The sequence below is a fragment of the Falco peregrinus genome, chromosome 4 (genome assembly GCF_023634155.1).
Source record: "Falco peregrinus isolate bFalPer1 chromosome 4, bFalPer1.pri, whole genome shotgun sequence".
NCBI classification, from domain to species: Eukaryota; Metazoa; Chordata; class Aves; order Falconiformes; family Falconidae; genus Falco; species Falco peregrinus.
Window position 1 is genome coordinate 47,999,902 of NC_073724.1, and position 15,709 is coordinate 48,015,610.

The 15,709-nt window shown below is 39.6% G+C and overlaps 1 protein-coding gene across 1 annotated transcript in view; it reads left to right on the top strand.

Annotated features, from left to right (window-relative positions):
- Positions 1-15,479, top strand: part of DHRSX (dehydrogenase/reductase X-linked) — a 168,454-nt gene extending 152,975 nt beyond the window's left edge. Inside the window, exon 7 of the mRNA XM_055801434.1 lies at positions 15,018-15,479. Within this exon, the coding sequence (XP_055657409.1) occupies positions 15,018-15,215 (198 nt within the window). The 3' untranslated portion in view covers positions 15,216-15,479. The remainder of the gene's footprint in view (positions 1-15,017) is intronic.
- The last annotated feature ends 230 nt before the right edge of the window (positions 15,480-15,709 follow it).

The window sequence follows — 15,709 nt, forward strand, 5'->3', positions numbered from 1 at the left end:
CTTTGCAAAGTTCACAAACAATTGTAATCCTCTTTTATTGAACACAGATTTAAAAGTAAAGGTCAGTTATGTTTAGGTCAGTTATGTTCTGGTCAGTAAGGATTTATGTAATTGGTAAAACCCAAACATTTAGATTATTTTTATATAAAAACTGTGCTGCTTTGGAAACCCTTGCTTCTCAATTGTGGCTCCCCTACAGAGCTCAGGGACTAAAAACTAGACACATCAACTCAGCAGACATTTGTAGAGCAAAGAGGGTTTTTCAGCTTGTCTCTCCAGATGCAGGAGCTGCTCCTGCCCTGGGAAGGGTCAGGCAGTGGCTGGCATTGTGGCTGATGCTGGTGGCCTCTGCACCCTGAGACCACCCCCACTCACACTCCTCCCCTTGCAGCCCTACACACCCAGCAATACAACATGCTGCCACACCACCGTTTCGATGCCCCTTGTGATTTTGCTGCAAGAAGAGCCTTGGTTTCTGCCCAGCTCTAAGGGCTTAGTACCGCTTGTAGACCCACTGTTTCTCCTGTCTTCCCAGATATGGCTGGGTCAATCCATTGGTGAGATTTTACCTAATATTTCCCTCTTCTTTCTCTACTGTCAAAAGGCTTGTGCTTGCTCCTTTGTTCCAGAGTTGGTAAGAGCCATCAGCATGCCCCAAGAGCTCATGTTTGAAAGCTGCTCTCTACCCCTTTTTGGTTTCTGAAGGGGTTCAATGACATGGATGGGTGAGCCAAGGAGGGTGAGTGTCGGTGATACACTGGGAACCCTCCTGCCCTGAGCTCCTGAGGAGACCCTCCTCAACATGGCATATGTGCTGCAAAAAGGATCTCATCCAATGGGGCAAGCAACCAGCACACTCAGTGAGGTTGCAGGGAGGGCCTGGCAAGTGGCATTTAGGAATTCAGGAGGAAAAGGGAATGAAGAAGAGCTGGGACTATCTGCGAGTGTCGTGGGGCATGGTGGAAGGGCAGGCAGAGAAAATGAGTGAAAGTTTAGACTGTAGATGTGCTTCGCATGCCACCTAGAGAAACAGGGTCCTGATCTTGATTGGAACAATTCAATTCCACTGTGAAGTACATATTAAAAAACAATAGGTGGCTGGAGAGCTGTGCAGACTTGCAGGTAAAGAGCAGAATTTTAAGCAAGCTGCTGGGCGGGCGGGGGAGGCGGTGGGGAGGGCTGGGACAGGCAGCCTGCACTGGCACTCAAGCCTCTGCTCAGACCTCAGCCTGCACTTTTGCGAGTTAAAAACAGTTGCTAAACCACAGCACAGTTCTGCATTAATTCAACAGGAATTTTTCCTGGGAAGCAGAAGTTTAATCATCTGGGGCACAGCTCTTTGCAGTGTATCTCTGCGAGCGCACCGGCGGGCAGGGCTCATTGATTGGGCTCTCAAGGCAAACAGGCAGGTGTAGTGAAATGGCATTGCCAAAGAGCGAAGTTCAATACCAGCTCCCTAAACAAAAGTGAATTATTTCAGCACCAGATGAGTCTGTAACATATATTGATCGAACCACAAAACCTCCCGGTATTTGTTTCTCATTCTAAACAACTGCTCTAACCTTTCAGTCAAAAAGCCCTGTGAATACAAGTGCAACAGAAACTCTCCTGGGGCACTTAATAAAAATAAAAGGTTAATTCTCACTGTGTTATTTTGGCTATTGATAGTTCTGCAAGTGTAGGTCTCTGGCTCATACCTACCTACCTATGCCCTTAGTCAGTCCAGTATCAAAACCCCAGTCAGAAGCTCTCTGCAGAGACAGGAGCTATCTGAGAATGAAATAAAAGGAATATGTTCAGGAAGGTTGTTGGGATTTTTTACATTCTTGCCCCACAAGTTCTTTTTCTTTTCCTTTTCCTTTTCCTGTTTCTTTTTCTTTTTCTTTTCCTTTTTCTTTTTTCTTTTTTCTTTTTCTTTTCCTTTTTCTTTTTCTTTTCCTTTTCCTTTTCCTTTTTGTTTTCCTTTTTCTTTTTCTTTTTCTTTTTCTTTTTCTTTTTCTTTTTCTTTTTCTTTTTCTTTTTCTTTTTCTTTTTCTTTTTCTTTTTCTTTTTCTTTTTCTTTTTCTTTTTCTTTTTCTTTTTCTTTTTCTTTTTCTTTTCCTTTTCCTTTTCCTTTTTGTTTTCCTTTTTCTTTTTCTTTTTCTTTTTCTTTTTCTTTTTCTTTTCCTTTTTCTTTTCCTTTTCCTTTTCCTTTTTGTTTTCCTTTTTCTTTTTCTTTTTCTTTTTCTTCTTTTTTCTTTTTCTTTTCCTTTTTCTTTTTCTTTTTCTTTTTCTTTTCCTTTTTGTTTTCCTTTTTGTTTTTGTTTTTGTTTTTGTTTTTGTTTTTGTTTTTGTTTTTGTTTTTGTTTTTGTTTTTGTTTTTCTTTTTCTTTTTCTTTTTCTTTTTCTTTTTCTTTTTCTTTTTCTTTTTCTTTTTCTTTTTCTTTTTCTTTTTCTTTTTCTTTTTTTCTTTTTCTTTTTCTTCTTCAATAGCAGACTGGGGAAAGACTTTGGCTATAGAAGTGATTAAATGTTTTTCTTCTCTCCAGTTTTTCATTGTCCTCCTTCAGGTAATAAGATTTGACTAATCACTATGGACCTAATTTTTGGAACTTGAACCAATTCTTCCTGCGACACAAACCAGGGCAGTCGGTTTAGACATTCACACAGGACTGTACCTGTACAGCAACGTGACACTTTTGCTGTGACTTCTGTTATCCAGCAAAGGAAACAGGAACATGGGAAGGATGATACCTGCCACCAAATCCACTCCTGGCCTTTGCAGGGGAGATGTTATTCACAAATTAATGGCTCCATCTGCTACCTTAATGAAGGTTTACAAAACACCTTAGAAATCAGCCTGTATATTAAAATTGACAGGTTCAGTGTATAGTAAATCTGGGTCTTGCTATGTACTAGGACTTAACAATCTTCAGTACCTCCCACTTCACTGCTTTCCTTTATCTGTTCCCCTGGCAGGAACTGCCACCTTTTTTTTTTTTTTTTTCTCTCTCTGCCCCCTTGCAAATTGATAATATCACCTCTCCCCAGGCTAATATCCCCCTCTGCACTACAAGTACCAACCTGCCCTTCTTTCAGACCATTTAGCAGATTAAATGTGATGATATTGAACTCAGGAGTAATTGTTTTCAAGATGGAAGGTTTTTGCTTCTGTTTAAGACCTTGGGAAGCATTTGTGTGGCTAAGAGTTTGCGTGTTTGCTTTATAATAAGCTTTGCAGTGCAAGATATGATGACTTGGATCTTGTCTGACATAATTTTAGAAACATGACTAATCTTATTGAAATCAATGGTACTATTTGCCTGTCTAAAGTGATATATATATATATATTCTTTGCTGCTTTTCTGAATTTAAGCCATCAGTAGGTTCCTTGATGGACAGTAAAGACCCCCAGGGCTGATTGATTTAAATAAAGGGATTTAAGTTACAGAGCTTAAACTCACTTTCAGTCTACACAACAAAAAGCTTGATTTGAATAATCAGATTCAATCCTCCTTTGCATTTGCATTTTTAGTTATTTTGTTAAAAACAGATTGATTCTGGTGGTTTAGTAAGCACTGAGAGATGTTGATTTGCACCTGAATGTAGCCTTTGCCTTTAAATTTAGTACTTCTGTTAGGTAACTGAGAGGATAAGCTACTTAGAGAGCTTCATAATCAGAATCTATCTGTGATTTCATGACTTTAGTGTTCTGTTGTGATAGAAAATGGGAAACAGCTGTTTACAAAATGACTAATTTCTTTCTTCACTCTTTTTACAAGCTGCTTCGAGATGAAATACGAGTTTAATTAAAAAGAAGGGAAATGTCATTTTTACAAGATTTTATTACTTAAACAGAAATACCTTGAACTTATTTAGCACATTTCTCTCATCAAAACCAAGGATGTATAATCTGTAATTACTGACTTGAATTAACTAATTCTGATTACTGTATCTATCAGAAAAGATAGGATTAGAAAATCTGAGCTGCCTTCACCTATTTCTGTTCTTCACTAAAACAACTATAGAAAATCAGACTACTCTTCTTGTTTTCCATCTTTGGAGTATGCCGCTAGGGACAGACCTGAATTAATTTATTAATTCAGACCTTGTTTATATCTTTTTGTTTATCATTCAAGATTAAATGCTGAAATTGCCAGCAACTAGAATAAAAGGAAGCATAAATTTGCTGAATAAGATTCCGTCCCTCCCCACCACTTTTGCCTGTCTTCCAGTTTGGGCTTTCTCCTGTCAGCTTGGGGAATATTGCAAAACTATAATTTAAAGACAACAGCTATCTAGAAAACAGAAAACCAGACCTGTGGACAGTGCTAAATGCTATTTGGTGATCTGCTTGAAACGTCTTCCAGCCAGCCAGCACAGCCTCTTCAGGACTATCACATTTCAGTCCTGCAGAAAGGCTTGGAGTCAGCAATAAGGAAAAGGAGATGGAGGCTGAGACCCAGCGCAAGGATAAGCACTGTGAGGCGGTGTCTCGTTTTCCATGCAGGAGCTTTTTGTGGAGTAGACCCACAGGACCTGTTGCAGCCCAGCTAGCATGCCGCTACAATGTAGCCATGAGATATTTGGAAGAAAGTGTATTTTTGTTTTCACCTTTCCCATCTTCTCAGGTGTATTTTCATCTTGCATGCTATTAATGCAGAGATGTAGCACCCTGTAGTCATTTTGCGCTTTAGTGTTTCTGGTCCCCATCTTTGCTAGTGCAGTCACATGGCCTACTTGAGTCCCGGAGAAGAAGTGTCCTCTGCTGACCTTACCTGGTGATCCAGGAAGGGATCTGCACCTTCTTACCTGAGCCATCTGGTTTCAGCAAGTGCCTCCAGCGGGCAGGTGAGAAGCCTGGGCGGGCAGCCAGCCTCTCCAGGACCCACCACCCTCCTCAGACCACATGTGGAAACAACCCCGCTGCTCTTTGGGGTGCAAAACGCGGGTTGTAGCAATTTAAAACAGAAGAGGCTGTGAAACAGCCGCTGGCCTATGCAATTTGGGGTTATTTCATTTTGTCTATGTTCTGTACAGTCTTTATGCTTTTTGATCTCACTGGAGTTCATAAAGGTTTTCTATATTGTGGTTATCTTTTAAGTATTTAGGTGTTCCATGCCTGTTCTGAGTGCTTATAAGCATTAAAAAACAGTAACAGTCCTTATAAGAAAGTTGTGAAGTTGGAGTTGTGATAGTTTCCATTTTCTGAGAAGGGAAAACAAGATTACATGACTTGTGAAATGTTAAAGAGTAAGTAAAAGAGTAGAGATGATGGTAGAGGGCTACAAGTCAGAAGTCACCATATATCTTATGCCTGAAGTCATGTGTTTTCAGCAAAAGCCAGCAAAGACATTTTACTTTGTGTGAATGGGCAGGTAAATAAAATAAACTGTTCACAAGTACCTGCACTCAAGAGCATCCTCTTCAGCACTTAGAGCCTTGCTGTTTCTCCTGCTCTGGAGCTGGTAAAAATGCAGCTACCATTTCAAATGCAAACACTTCTGTGTGATTTTCTGTGTTGTTTTATTTCGATTGCCAAAATCTGGCATCATCTGAAAGAATTCAGCAAACTAAAGCTTACCCATGTACTGGTATAAGATAATGCATAGAGAATGAAAGCTCTAAAGCTTTCATGGATGTTTGTTGTTTTAAGTCCTCTTTAATTTTGATCCATTCACCTTTTGATTCATATTTAAATTGTGTTTTGAAGTAAAAAAATTGGTCATATATTTTTAAATGATGCAGATATTCCAGCCACTACCTATCAAAGAGGTTGCCTCTCGAAGAGCTTTGTTGGAGGGAGGAGTAGTCTTACACTCTTACTGGTATTTCTCAGATAGTCATAGTTCAAAACTACTAATTCAGTAGAATTAAAGCCTTACATAGTTAATAAAAAGGTCAGGATGGTTTCTTAGCATATATCTAGCATGGATACTCAGCTGTAATTGAGTATTCTTACATAACGATAGATCAGTCTGTATCTGGGAATGAGGAAGATTATATTGAATTGTTCACATGTTACTGTAATTATGGCCATAAAGCTGGTAGTAAACAAATAAATTGTGTATTTTCCTTTTACAAACACAGAAAAGGAGTAACAGCCTAGTGCACAAGGCATCAGGATTAAGATTTAGGAGGCTCATTCTTTCCTCATCTCTTCTCCTGACCTGTGCATTTGTTTCAGTAAACCACTTGCCTGTCTGTAAATAGAGGTGTTGCAGAAAATCCCAGATTATTTGAAGATATGCAGAACAATTCTGAGTGGTTTAAGTCTGGCATCCTCAGCAATCGGTAGCTGCGGGACATCACCTGGTTTCCAGAGGGCTGGTTGACCAGAGAGTCACACTCCCAGAAGAGGCTTCAGTATTTTGAGAAGTACGTGTACTCTCTCAGCTCTCTCCTCCTGTTATTGCCTGCCTTATTTCCTAGAGACTGGATGTTCTTCCAGCAAATGACTGTCTCTGGCTGGATGTTTATGCAATGTCTGGGGCAGCAGCCTCCTGTCTATCAAATTTTGCATACTGCTGCTGAGCTGAGTGAGGTAACGAGTGTAATGTAATTGGAGTGGCTGTAGCGATATCTCAGCTCTGACTTTGAAGGTATCACTGTCTGCTGCAAAGCAGGCATGAGGATCAGCCTTCAGGCAAAGTAATCTTTCTCAATGCACTTGACAAAATGAACAAAGGACTTGGTTATGATTAATTACTTTGACCCAAAGTTTCAAGTCCCTGCTTAAATCCAGTTACGTAAAGTTGGGTTCTTGTTTCCATTTTAAGAATTGCTTAAACCTAAACATCATTCTTCTAGTCCTCCATTTCAACAGTTAGAAAATGCAAAGTATGGATCCACAAACATTCTGCTCAAATCACTGAGGTTATATTTGACTTCTAAGTGGGATGGTTTGAAGTTAAGACATGCTAATTTGTTTTTGTAGTATCTACAAGTGAGTTCGCTGCTGAAGCTGCTGTCTGAAGTCAATTGAGATCTCTTCAGTGTGGCCCAGAAAGCCAGCCAGCCAACAGGGGCCTCATTCAGCTGCCTGATAACACAGGCATCTGATGCTATTTGAGATGACCCATGATGTCCTGCTTAGTCTGAAGCAGCTGCTTTGGAAGAGGAAGGTTCAGAGCTATGGCTGCTGTCTTCCAGAGTAAACCTTTGATCATGTTTTGAGTCTGAAAGAAGAGCCGTACCAGGGTTTCAGAGTAGAGCTGCTTGGTGATTTTCCAGCAAAACAGGTTTCTCAGATGGCATTGCTCTGACACAACGCAAAGCGAAACCTGCCACGGTTGGCTCCATTAAACGACTCATGGGAACTCAGGCATTCAGACAATGGTCCTTGGGCTCCCTGAGCAACCTGCTGACCCTGGCCATCTTTTGGGGACAGTTTTATTCTTCCATGGTCTACTTTATCTATAGGCTTCCCAGCCACCTGTGTGGAGGCTGATGTGAAGATGAGGTGGGGCTTCCCAGGTTCTCTGTGTAGCTGGATTGTTTTGAAAGGTCATTAAAAAAAATTTGGTTTCCATAGAAAGAGAAGAAGAGATCCAGGTTTTGATGCTCCTTGTGTCTGTTTACCAGCTATCTCTGCTTCTGTTCTTTACAGCATCTTGTACAAGGATACTCAGGGAAAAGCTTCTCTTTTTCCCAGAATAGGCATGAATTATTCATTTTATAAAAGTTCCTTCCCTTCAGCATTTTAGTATTTTTTTTAGTTTGAAAATTGCCTTCTGTTCTCAATTTATCAGTGTTTTGTCTTTTATTATATATTCGTATCTTTGATTCAGAAATTATTGCTCTGTAGCCACAACATTGTCAAGAGAAAGGCTTCACATTTTAACTCAGCCATTTGTTTGTAGCTGCTGTCTCTTTTAAAGAAGAAACCTAAAGATTTTATTATGAAGTGAATTTATTAAAGAATTCTCTTTCCTATGAGTTGGGGATTGAAGAGAAATTAATTTGGTGGTGCTGACTGAGTCTCTAGGGAGAACTGTATATTCAATAAAACATCTCTATCTCTTTCTGGTGTATAATCAAGGCAGAAATTGGATAGAAAGAGAGTAATAGTGAGCTACATGGGAAAGAATAGGAGAAGAGAGAGAACCCAGGTGGAAACTGGGGATTTTGAGTTTTGAGAAGGCAGAGATCTTTGACAAGCTGTGCTGCCAGACATCTCTGGCAGCTTTGGCTTCCTAGGGATCTGACAGTTGGTCCTGGCCATGGGTCTTACCAGGACTTACAGTCGGCTGTTACAGCCTCATTGATGAAAGCTTGCCGAACACATCCTTATACCTGCGTCACAGTTTCCTTGCTAGCCTTTGTTTTCATACTCAGTGTTTCAACTAATCATTTTTCGGCCGAATTTTTCGAAGCAACGATCACATCAGGAGGTCTAGACACTGCAGAAGTTACACAAGAAGTGTTGAGCACATGTAGCCCGTATCTTCAGCAGCAGGCAGTGACACTACAGCAGCTGTTGTTATTTCACCTCAAGAGTCTTGCACCAGAAAGTAACCTGGTTTTGAAATGAGTCGGTTGTTCACAGATCATAGTAATCAGCGCTCCCTGTAACACAGGTAATTTATTTCTCACAAGTTGTTTGCATCAATATTCATGGGAACACAATCCCAGCTACTCTGTTTCTGACAGTTTTCAAACTATTCCGTGTTGCAGTGGCTTTGTGTTTGCCTTTGCTCTTGAGAGTCAAGCAGTGCACCAAGGGTGGCTGGGTGTCCCCCCTCCATTAGCTGCCAGCAATTAGATGACAGACTTTGCTGTACCCAGTAACAGTAATTTCATGTTCTCATTCTTGTTGCTAAGCCCCACTGTGTATATGCATAGTACTGTTCAGGGATCCCAGATGATCATTGTCTTCCCTGAAGAAAGACAGAAAAGGCACTAAACTGTATATGCAGAGATTTTAGTCCAGTCAGTAGAATACTAACATTTTCAAAGCATTACCAGAATAATTAACATGGAAAAAAGTAAAGGAATGCTGGCAAAAGTGCCTGAGTACCCAGGCCCAGCAGATGGCCTGTTCAGTGCTTACTGTGTCTTCCTAGTTGGAACCTGGAAAATATGTTGGTAGCCAGAGACATGTCTTGTCCTTACCCAAGTCAGGAATGGCCTGAGGGAAACTCATCCATTTAAAAAAGTGAGGCTAAAGAGCAAACACACTGAACCCTCATGCCAAAAAAACCAACCCCTGAAAGCTCCTTGAAGTCATCAGCCCATGAGCAGATTTCCCATATGAACTGACAAGTTCATGACATAATGGATGTGAGTACATGAGGTAGGACCTTCCCATCATAAAACCAGTGTCGGTGAGTGTTCCTACAGCAGTCTACTTAATGTTGCTGATGAGGGGCATTCCACCAACACTTAATGTGTTCTCCATCACAAATTGTATGGATAAAGGTGTTTTAACATGTTCTTCCTCACTATTAAGCCATTTGCCAGCATACTAGCCAGTCCTGATGCACAGCTGCCTGTTTGACCCCTCAGTCGTATCCCTCAAAACGCAACTGCAATTTCAGTCTTTGGGTTTGCCAGCTGCTTCCTGCTCTGTCCTCTTTGCCCAACCTTCTCTCCTACCATCTCTCAAGATGGCAGCATCCTGAAGTTATAAAATACAAACCAAGTATAATCAGCTGATTGACTGGGGTGAGGGGAAGCTATTCCAGAGTAAGAACTCCTCTGATACCATAGGTTGTATCACTACTGCTTTTTCAATCATATGGCAAACTGTGTCAACCGATGCAATTGGAATTATATGCATGCTGCCCATGTGAACTGTTCATCACAGTGTTTAAGACACAGCAAGGTTCTCACTGTTTGCTGGTAGTTAACTGAAGATGGTACCGGGAAAAAGAATGGATTGCAGAAGAGGAATTATAGGAGCTTGTTAGTTTTGTTTCTGTTCCAGTTTTCTGTAGTTTCTGATGTACATACCATACTGTCCACCCAGGACGCCGAGCTATGAATTCAGGTGAAGGTGGAACTGGATGAGTACCTGGATTAATAAGAAAAGTGCCACAAAGCCATAATGCACAACTGATGCAGGCGCATCGTTTCCAAAGAGTTAAGCTGTTGCGCGTCTTGTAGACAAATGAAAAGCATGTGACATTTCATAGAGACATGGCTATAGGGCCTGACTCGTCGGCTAACACATTTTGTGAGCATTAGCACCTAGTATTGACAAGACTATATGGCACTTAAAAATGCATTAATCGAAATGCATTAACTGGCAAGTCTTAAAAACACAAAACTAAACCACAAACCCCCTTAGTATGTGTCCTAGCTTTCATAGAATAGAATATTTCATTTCATGCTGAAGGAAAAGTATTCTACATTAATGATTTACTATTGGTGAATATTTTAAAAAAAAGAATTAGTAGAGCTTCTGTAAAAAAAAAACAACCAACATATCTTTCTTTGGGAATAGGTAGTACTGAAATAATGTCATTTTGTGTACATAGACTGCATTTTGCTTAAATCAGCTGGTCACATGCTATCTTTTCTCTCCTTCCACAGCCTACACATGTAATAAGCAATATTTCAATCTGACCTTTATTTACTGTTGAAGGGATATTGCAATCAAATAGTTAATTGCAAAGGAAAGTGAAATACATGATCAATACTGTAACAAGCAAAAGGAATTGCACATGCAGAATTTCATTAGGAAGAAGTTAAGCAGAAATCAGTTTTACTTGGCTATGACAAAGGTATCAATTACAGTTGCTTGGATACTAATAATACAATAATATGTAAACAAAAATCCAATTTAAAAAAAGTTCAGCACAAATAAGTTGGTAACTGAAGAGAGAAGAAGCATTGTGCAGTTTATGGGAATCCCTCTTGTCTTAGGACAAGTCCAGCCAAATCATGAACATGATGTTACGGATTCTATATGTGTGTGTGTGTGTGTATATATATGTATGTATATGTATATATATGTATATGTATATATATTATTCTGTTATTGTTTGGGTTTGGGTTTTTTTGGGGTTGTTTTGTTTTTTAATTCTGGCAGTGTGTAGAGTATCCTCCTCTGTGATTTGAATGATACTTATCACTGCCTGTCTACCTGCAACTTTTGGTATAATACTTCAGAATCTCAAAGGTGGGAACTTGCTCCCATTTGTATAGAGCATCATGACAAACATCCTGGGGTTTATAGATCAAGGTATTCAAGTGCTGGCTGGTGATTTCGCTGGCTTCTTATCAGGTGCTGTCCTTCCTAGAAGGCCATTGGCATCACAGAATGGGTCAGATGTGTTGCTTTGGACAGTAGTCTCCTGCTTGTGGTAATTTTCCAAGAGCTTTGTGGTTTCTCCTCATTTTTTGATGGGCTATCATGTGGTAAAAGGAGAGCTATGGGGTTCCCAGGAAAGCTGGCAACTAGGATGAGGCTGCCACTGCTGGAACAAGTCAACCTGCTCCCTGTCCACTCATGAATTGCTCCAGTGGTTGCAACCTGTTGCCAGCTTCTTTCTTCCCAAGAGGTCCTCAGGTGCTGGTACACAGGCAGGACATGTATGGATGTGTCTGTGTGTCTCTGTGGGCTGCAGTTTAACTATGGGTGTGTAGTAGATCCAAGACTTTGGGAAAGAGCCTTGATGGTGTATGGGCAGGTGGACATACAGTGCTTTCATAGTAGGTATGAGCATGATCCAGAGATGGAATCACAGCAAGTACTTTTCTTCCAGCCTCTCAAAACAGGTAGGTCATCCACCCAGCTGGAAGGCCAGGGTACTCCTGGTGTAGAGTTTCCCTTTTACTTTCATTAAAACAGAAAACACGCCAGAACAATGAAGAGAGAGATCCTCAAGTAATGGAACATTAAAGCTTTCAGCATTAATTAGGCACTAAGAAGATGGGATAAGACAATTAATTAATCATACATATGCAACTCTGCTCCCTGTTGCACTGGAAAAATTGTTTTCCTTTAACTGAAATTATTATGCACTAATTGCTTAATGTATTATAGTGGGTTTTTTTCCCGTATGTGTTTAGATAATTGCTTTTAGCAACAGGTGATAGAAACTAAATAGGAATTTTTCACAGAACCTTCCACTCAGTGTATTAGATATGGTGGACAGGATTAAAAACAAATTAAATCTTGGGGCAAGTTACATAAGCTGACCTTAATGGATGGTGACAATGTCACTGTGCTTATAGACTGGTCACAATGTGGCCATGTAAGTGCATTTATTCATGTCTGAGCCTGTTCAATATTTTCTTTGTATTGAAGAATAGAAAACATTTGCTACATAAAATGGTTTGGTAAAGGTCTTCTAGGGCTGCATGAATAAAAACAATAGCTGACTTTCAACTTGTACACTGCTTTTATTTAAAATATTTAATATTATTTGAAATGGAATGGAATGGAATGGAATGGAATGGAATAGAATAGAATAGAATAGAATAGAATAGAATAGAATAGAATAGAATAGAATAGAATAGAATAGAATAGAATAGAATAGAAAGACTAGAGTATTTCAGTTGGAAGGGACCTACAATGATTATCTAGTCCAATTGCTCACAAATTTGGGACTGACCAAAAATTAAAGCATGTTGTTAAGGGCATTGTCTAAATGCCTCTTAAACACTGACAGACTTGGGGTATTGACCTCCTCTCTAGGAAGCCTGTTCCAGTGTTTGGCCACCCTCTTGGTATAGATCCCCTTTGGTGGGGAGCTAACCTGACATATCATCAAAAAATAAAGAACCTGATAAATACTGCATATGATAGAAGAGACTTCCCATTGAATCAGCAAAAGCACGTAGCATTTCTGATGCTGTAGGAAGATCCATACAGACCAATGTCTGAGGCTGCAGAGAGCCCTGCTCATAAGAACATAATCACATGAATTCCACCCACAGAAATTTTTTTTAAAGCATTTCCGTTTTGAGCTGTTGTTAAGATTTGGTAGTCATCGACACTGACATTTATGCTTGTTTGTGCTGGGGAGCTGGAGAACTCAGGAACATAACGTCCAGTGAACCATCACATGAGCTAATGGTTTGTCTGTGTCACTAAATTTTTAAGTACAGCAGTATGTTAAAAAAACTTTTGGTTTCTTTCTGTCATCCAGAGTGAGTGGTATAAAATATGAATGCTTGTATTCATCATTTTTCTGCTGCTTTACAGTATTAAGGTATTTTATATTGCAGCATAGCTGATTGTGATAGTAGCCACTATATGAGCATGTGGAATCCAACTTTTTGGAGTCATCCTGATCATGTGAAGAATTATGCACGCACATATCTTTATGTTGTTTACATAATGTACTGGATGGGAATAGAACTATTTTTCATAATATAAAGAAGGGTGAAAAAGCAGTAGTAGAGTATAAAACTAAAGTAAATAGGCACATTGTGTTTCTAGATGGTATCTAACTGTCCAGTCATCTTCTTAAAAATAAAAAATATTCCAGCAGTTACCTGAACTGACTTTTTTTTATGTACTGACTGATGCTTTGCTGAGAGAACAGCCTGTTGGATGGCTGAGTTATCATCTTATTTCATTCAGTGTTATTTGGAACATGACATGCTGCCTTTGTGTGGTAACTGGCAGCAAAAGCTGGCTATTCCGTGGCCGCTGAAGGAAAGCACAGTGGTACTACCACTCCTTGCAGCCTGTTGGCATCAGTTTTCCTTCAGCTTAAACACTTTTGATCAAGGGCTTGGCATGGAGTGGAGCATTCGTATTGTAGGGTATATTGCTTCAGCAGTTCACTTTTGGGGGAACGTGCCTGTGGTCACACAGGGGATGGATTTCCTTCACAGATGCTGAGGGTGCTCTGCCTGGGCACCAGCTGGAGAGGTCGCAGTTTGGGTAACCTTGACTTACTGTGTGATTGTGTGACATGGCTCTAGTTTATTTGTAAATGAAACCAAATGCCAGATGCATCATATAAATAAATTATTTTTAGTAAGTTGTATTTATGCACAGTGAGAAAACAGTGTTGTTTCTTTTTAAAATATCATAACCTTGTCACAAAAAGCTTCAAATTACTTAGATTTGTATTTTCATTAAGGCACTGAGTAACCTGTTCAATACTGTCTCTTTCACCAAGTGAGTTCTTTAGGAAAAGGCATCCTGTCAGGTGCAGCGGACAAAGCTATGAGCAGCACTGGCACTGTTAATGACTCAGAATGACTGCAAGGACTGTACAATGATACATTATTATCTAGTAGGCGTTGATTAATTATATCACTGATAAAAATGAAACATATCAAACATTGTGTTTTAAATATGTCCTTCAATGAAAGAAAAAAAAAAACACATTTAAATAATTTCAGTGATAGCTGTGTGATCCTTCTGAAGGCAAAATGGAAATGTTTTGCATATCCTCAGGATGAAAGGAGTTATCACTCTAAGCTATTAAATTTCATTTAATACTCATGGTCTGTCAGACATTGCAGATCTTTCACCATTTTGCTTTACAACACTGCAGAATTCTGAAAACTATTGGAAAATGTAATTCCCTGGTTTACCTGCCTGCTGGGATTGAACTACGGAATCTTAATTTGCTGTTGTACTTTCCATGATCCTTTGCTCGTGTCATATTGTTGTAACAATGAACACATTGCACGTACAGCATAGCCTTCATCTTCTTAAGGCAGAGTATAGACCCTTTCATCCCTGCAAAATGAATAATTAAACTAGGATTATAATATTTGTGTTTGCTTTTGGGTTTATTAGCTCTAACTGTGAAAACTAAATCAATTATTTTGTATGCTCCTCCTGACTGGCTCCTGAAAAAATGGACCAGAGTTTTCCATATATCTGTTCTGTGGCTTTAATCTATCTCAAAATAGCACTGTTGTGGAATCAAAGTCTACTTTGCTGGTTGAATAAGTGGCATTTTTATCATTGCCACCATGAGGTTTGCATAAGAACTACAAGTTTGATGCAAAACTAGGGAAGCTGATTGTCATTGGTAAGGTCCCATGGTGTAATGTAATTATTTTATTATACCTGTCTCATCTGAATTTGTTATGTTTTTTTTGTTTGCTTGTTTCTGCAGACTCCAGAGGAAGGAGCCTCTACAACCATCTATGCAGCAGCATCGCCTGAGATGGAAGGAGTGGGCGGCTGCTACCTTTACAATGAGGAAAGGACAAAATCTGCTGACGTAGCATATGATGAGGAGCTGCAGAGAAGGCTCTGGACAGAAAGCTGCAAAATGGTTGGGATTTCTGATGAATCCAGCAGAATTCCCTAGAAGAAGCCACTTCCAGCTGGGTAAATGAAATACATTGACAAGCATTTTAGGTGAATTCTTGCAGCATCTGTCATCATCCTGGAAATCACTGTTCAGTCCCAAAGGCAAACATGAACAGCTCTGTTCATCACTTGAACCCCTAGTCTGCTAGGGTGTGGGGGGAATATTCCCACAGAAAGATGTAGTGGTTGGTTTTAAATCTAACCATCAGTTTTGTAAATCATGATGTTTCAGTCTGTGATTAAAATACAATCTTTAACCTTGTGCACAGTTGAGTTTTCATTTTTTGTTCAACAAAAGAAAAGACATTCCCTGGTGAGCATGTTGTGTCTGTGGCGTGTTGAACTTAAGGCACCTTTGTTACATACAACTAACTCATTTCTAATCAGTTTTAAAAGTTTCAGCTTTTTTCCTTAAGCTTCATTAATCTTTAAGACTCTTTATAATGAATGTCAGCTTGTTCTAATGCAGACATTTGGCATTCATGATGATTA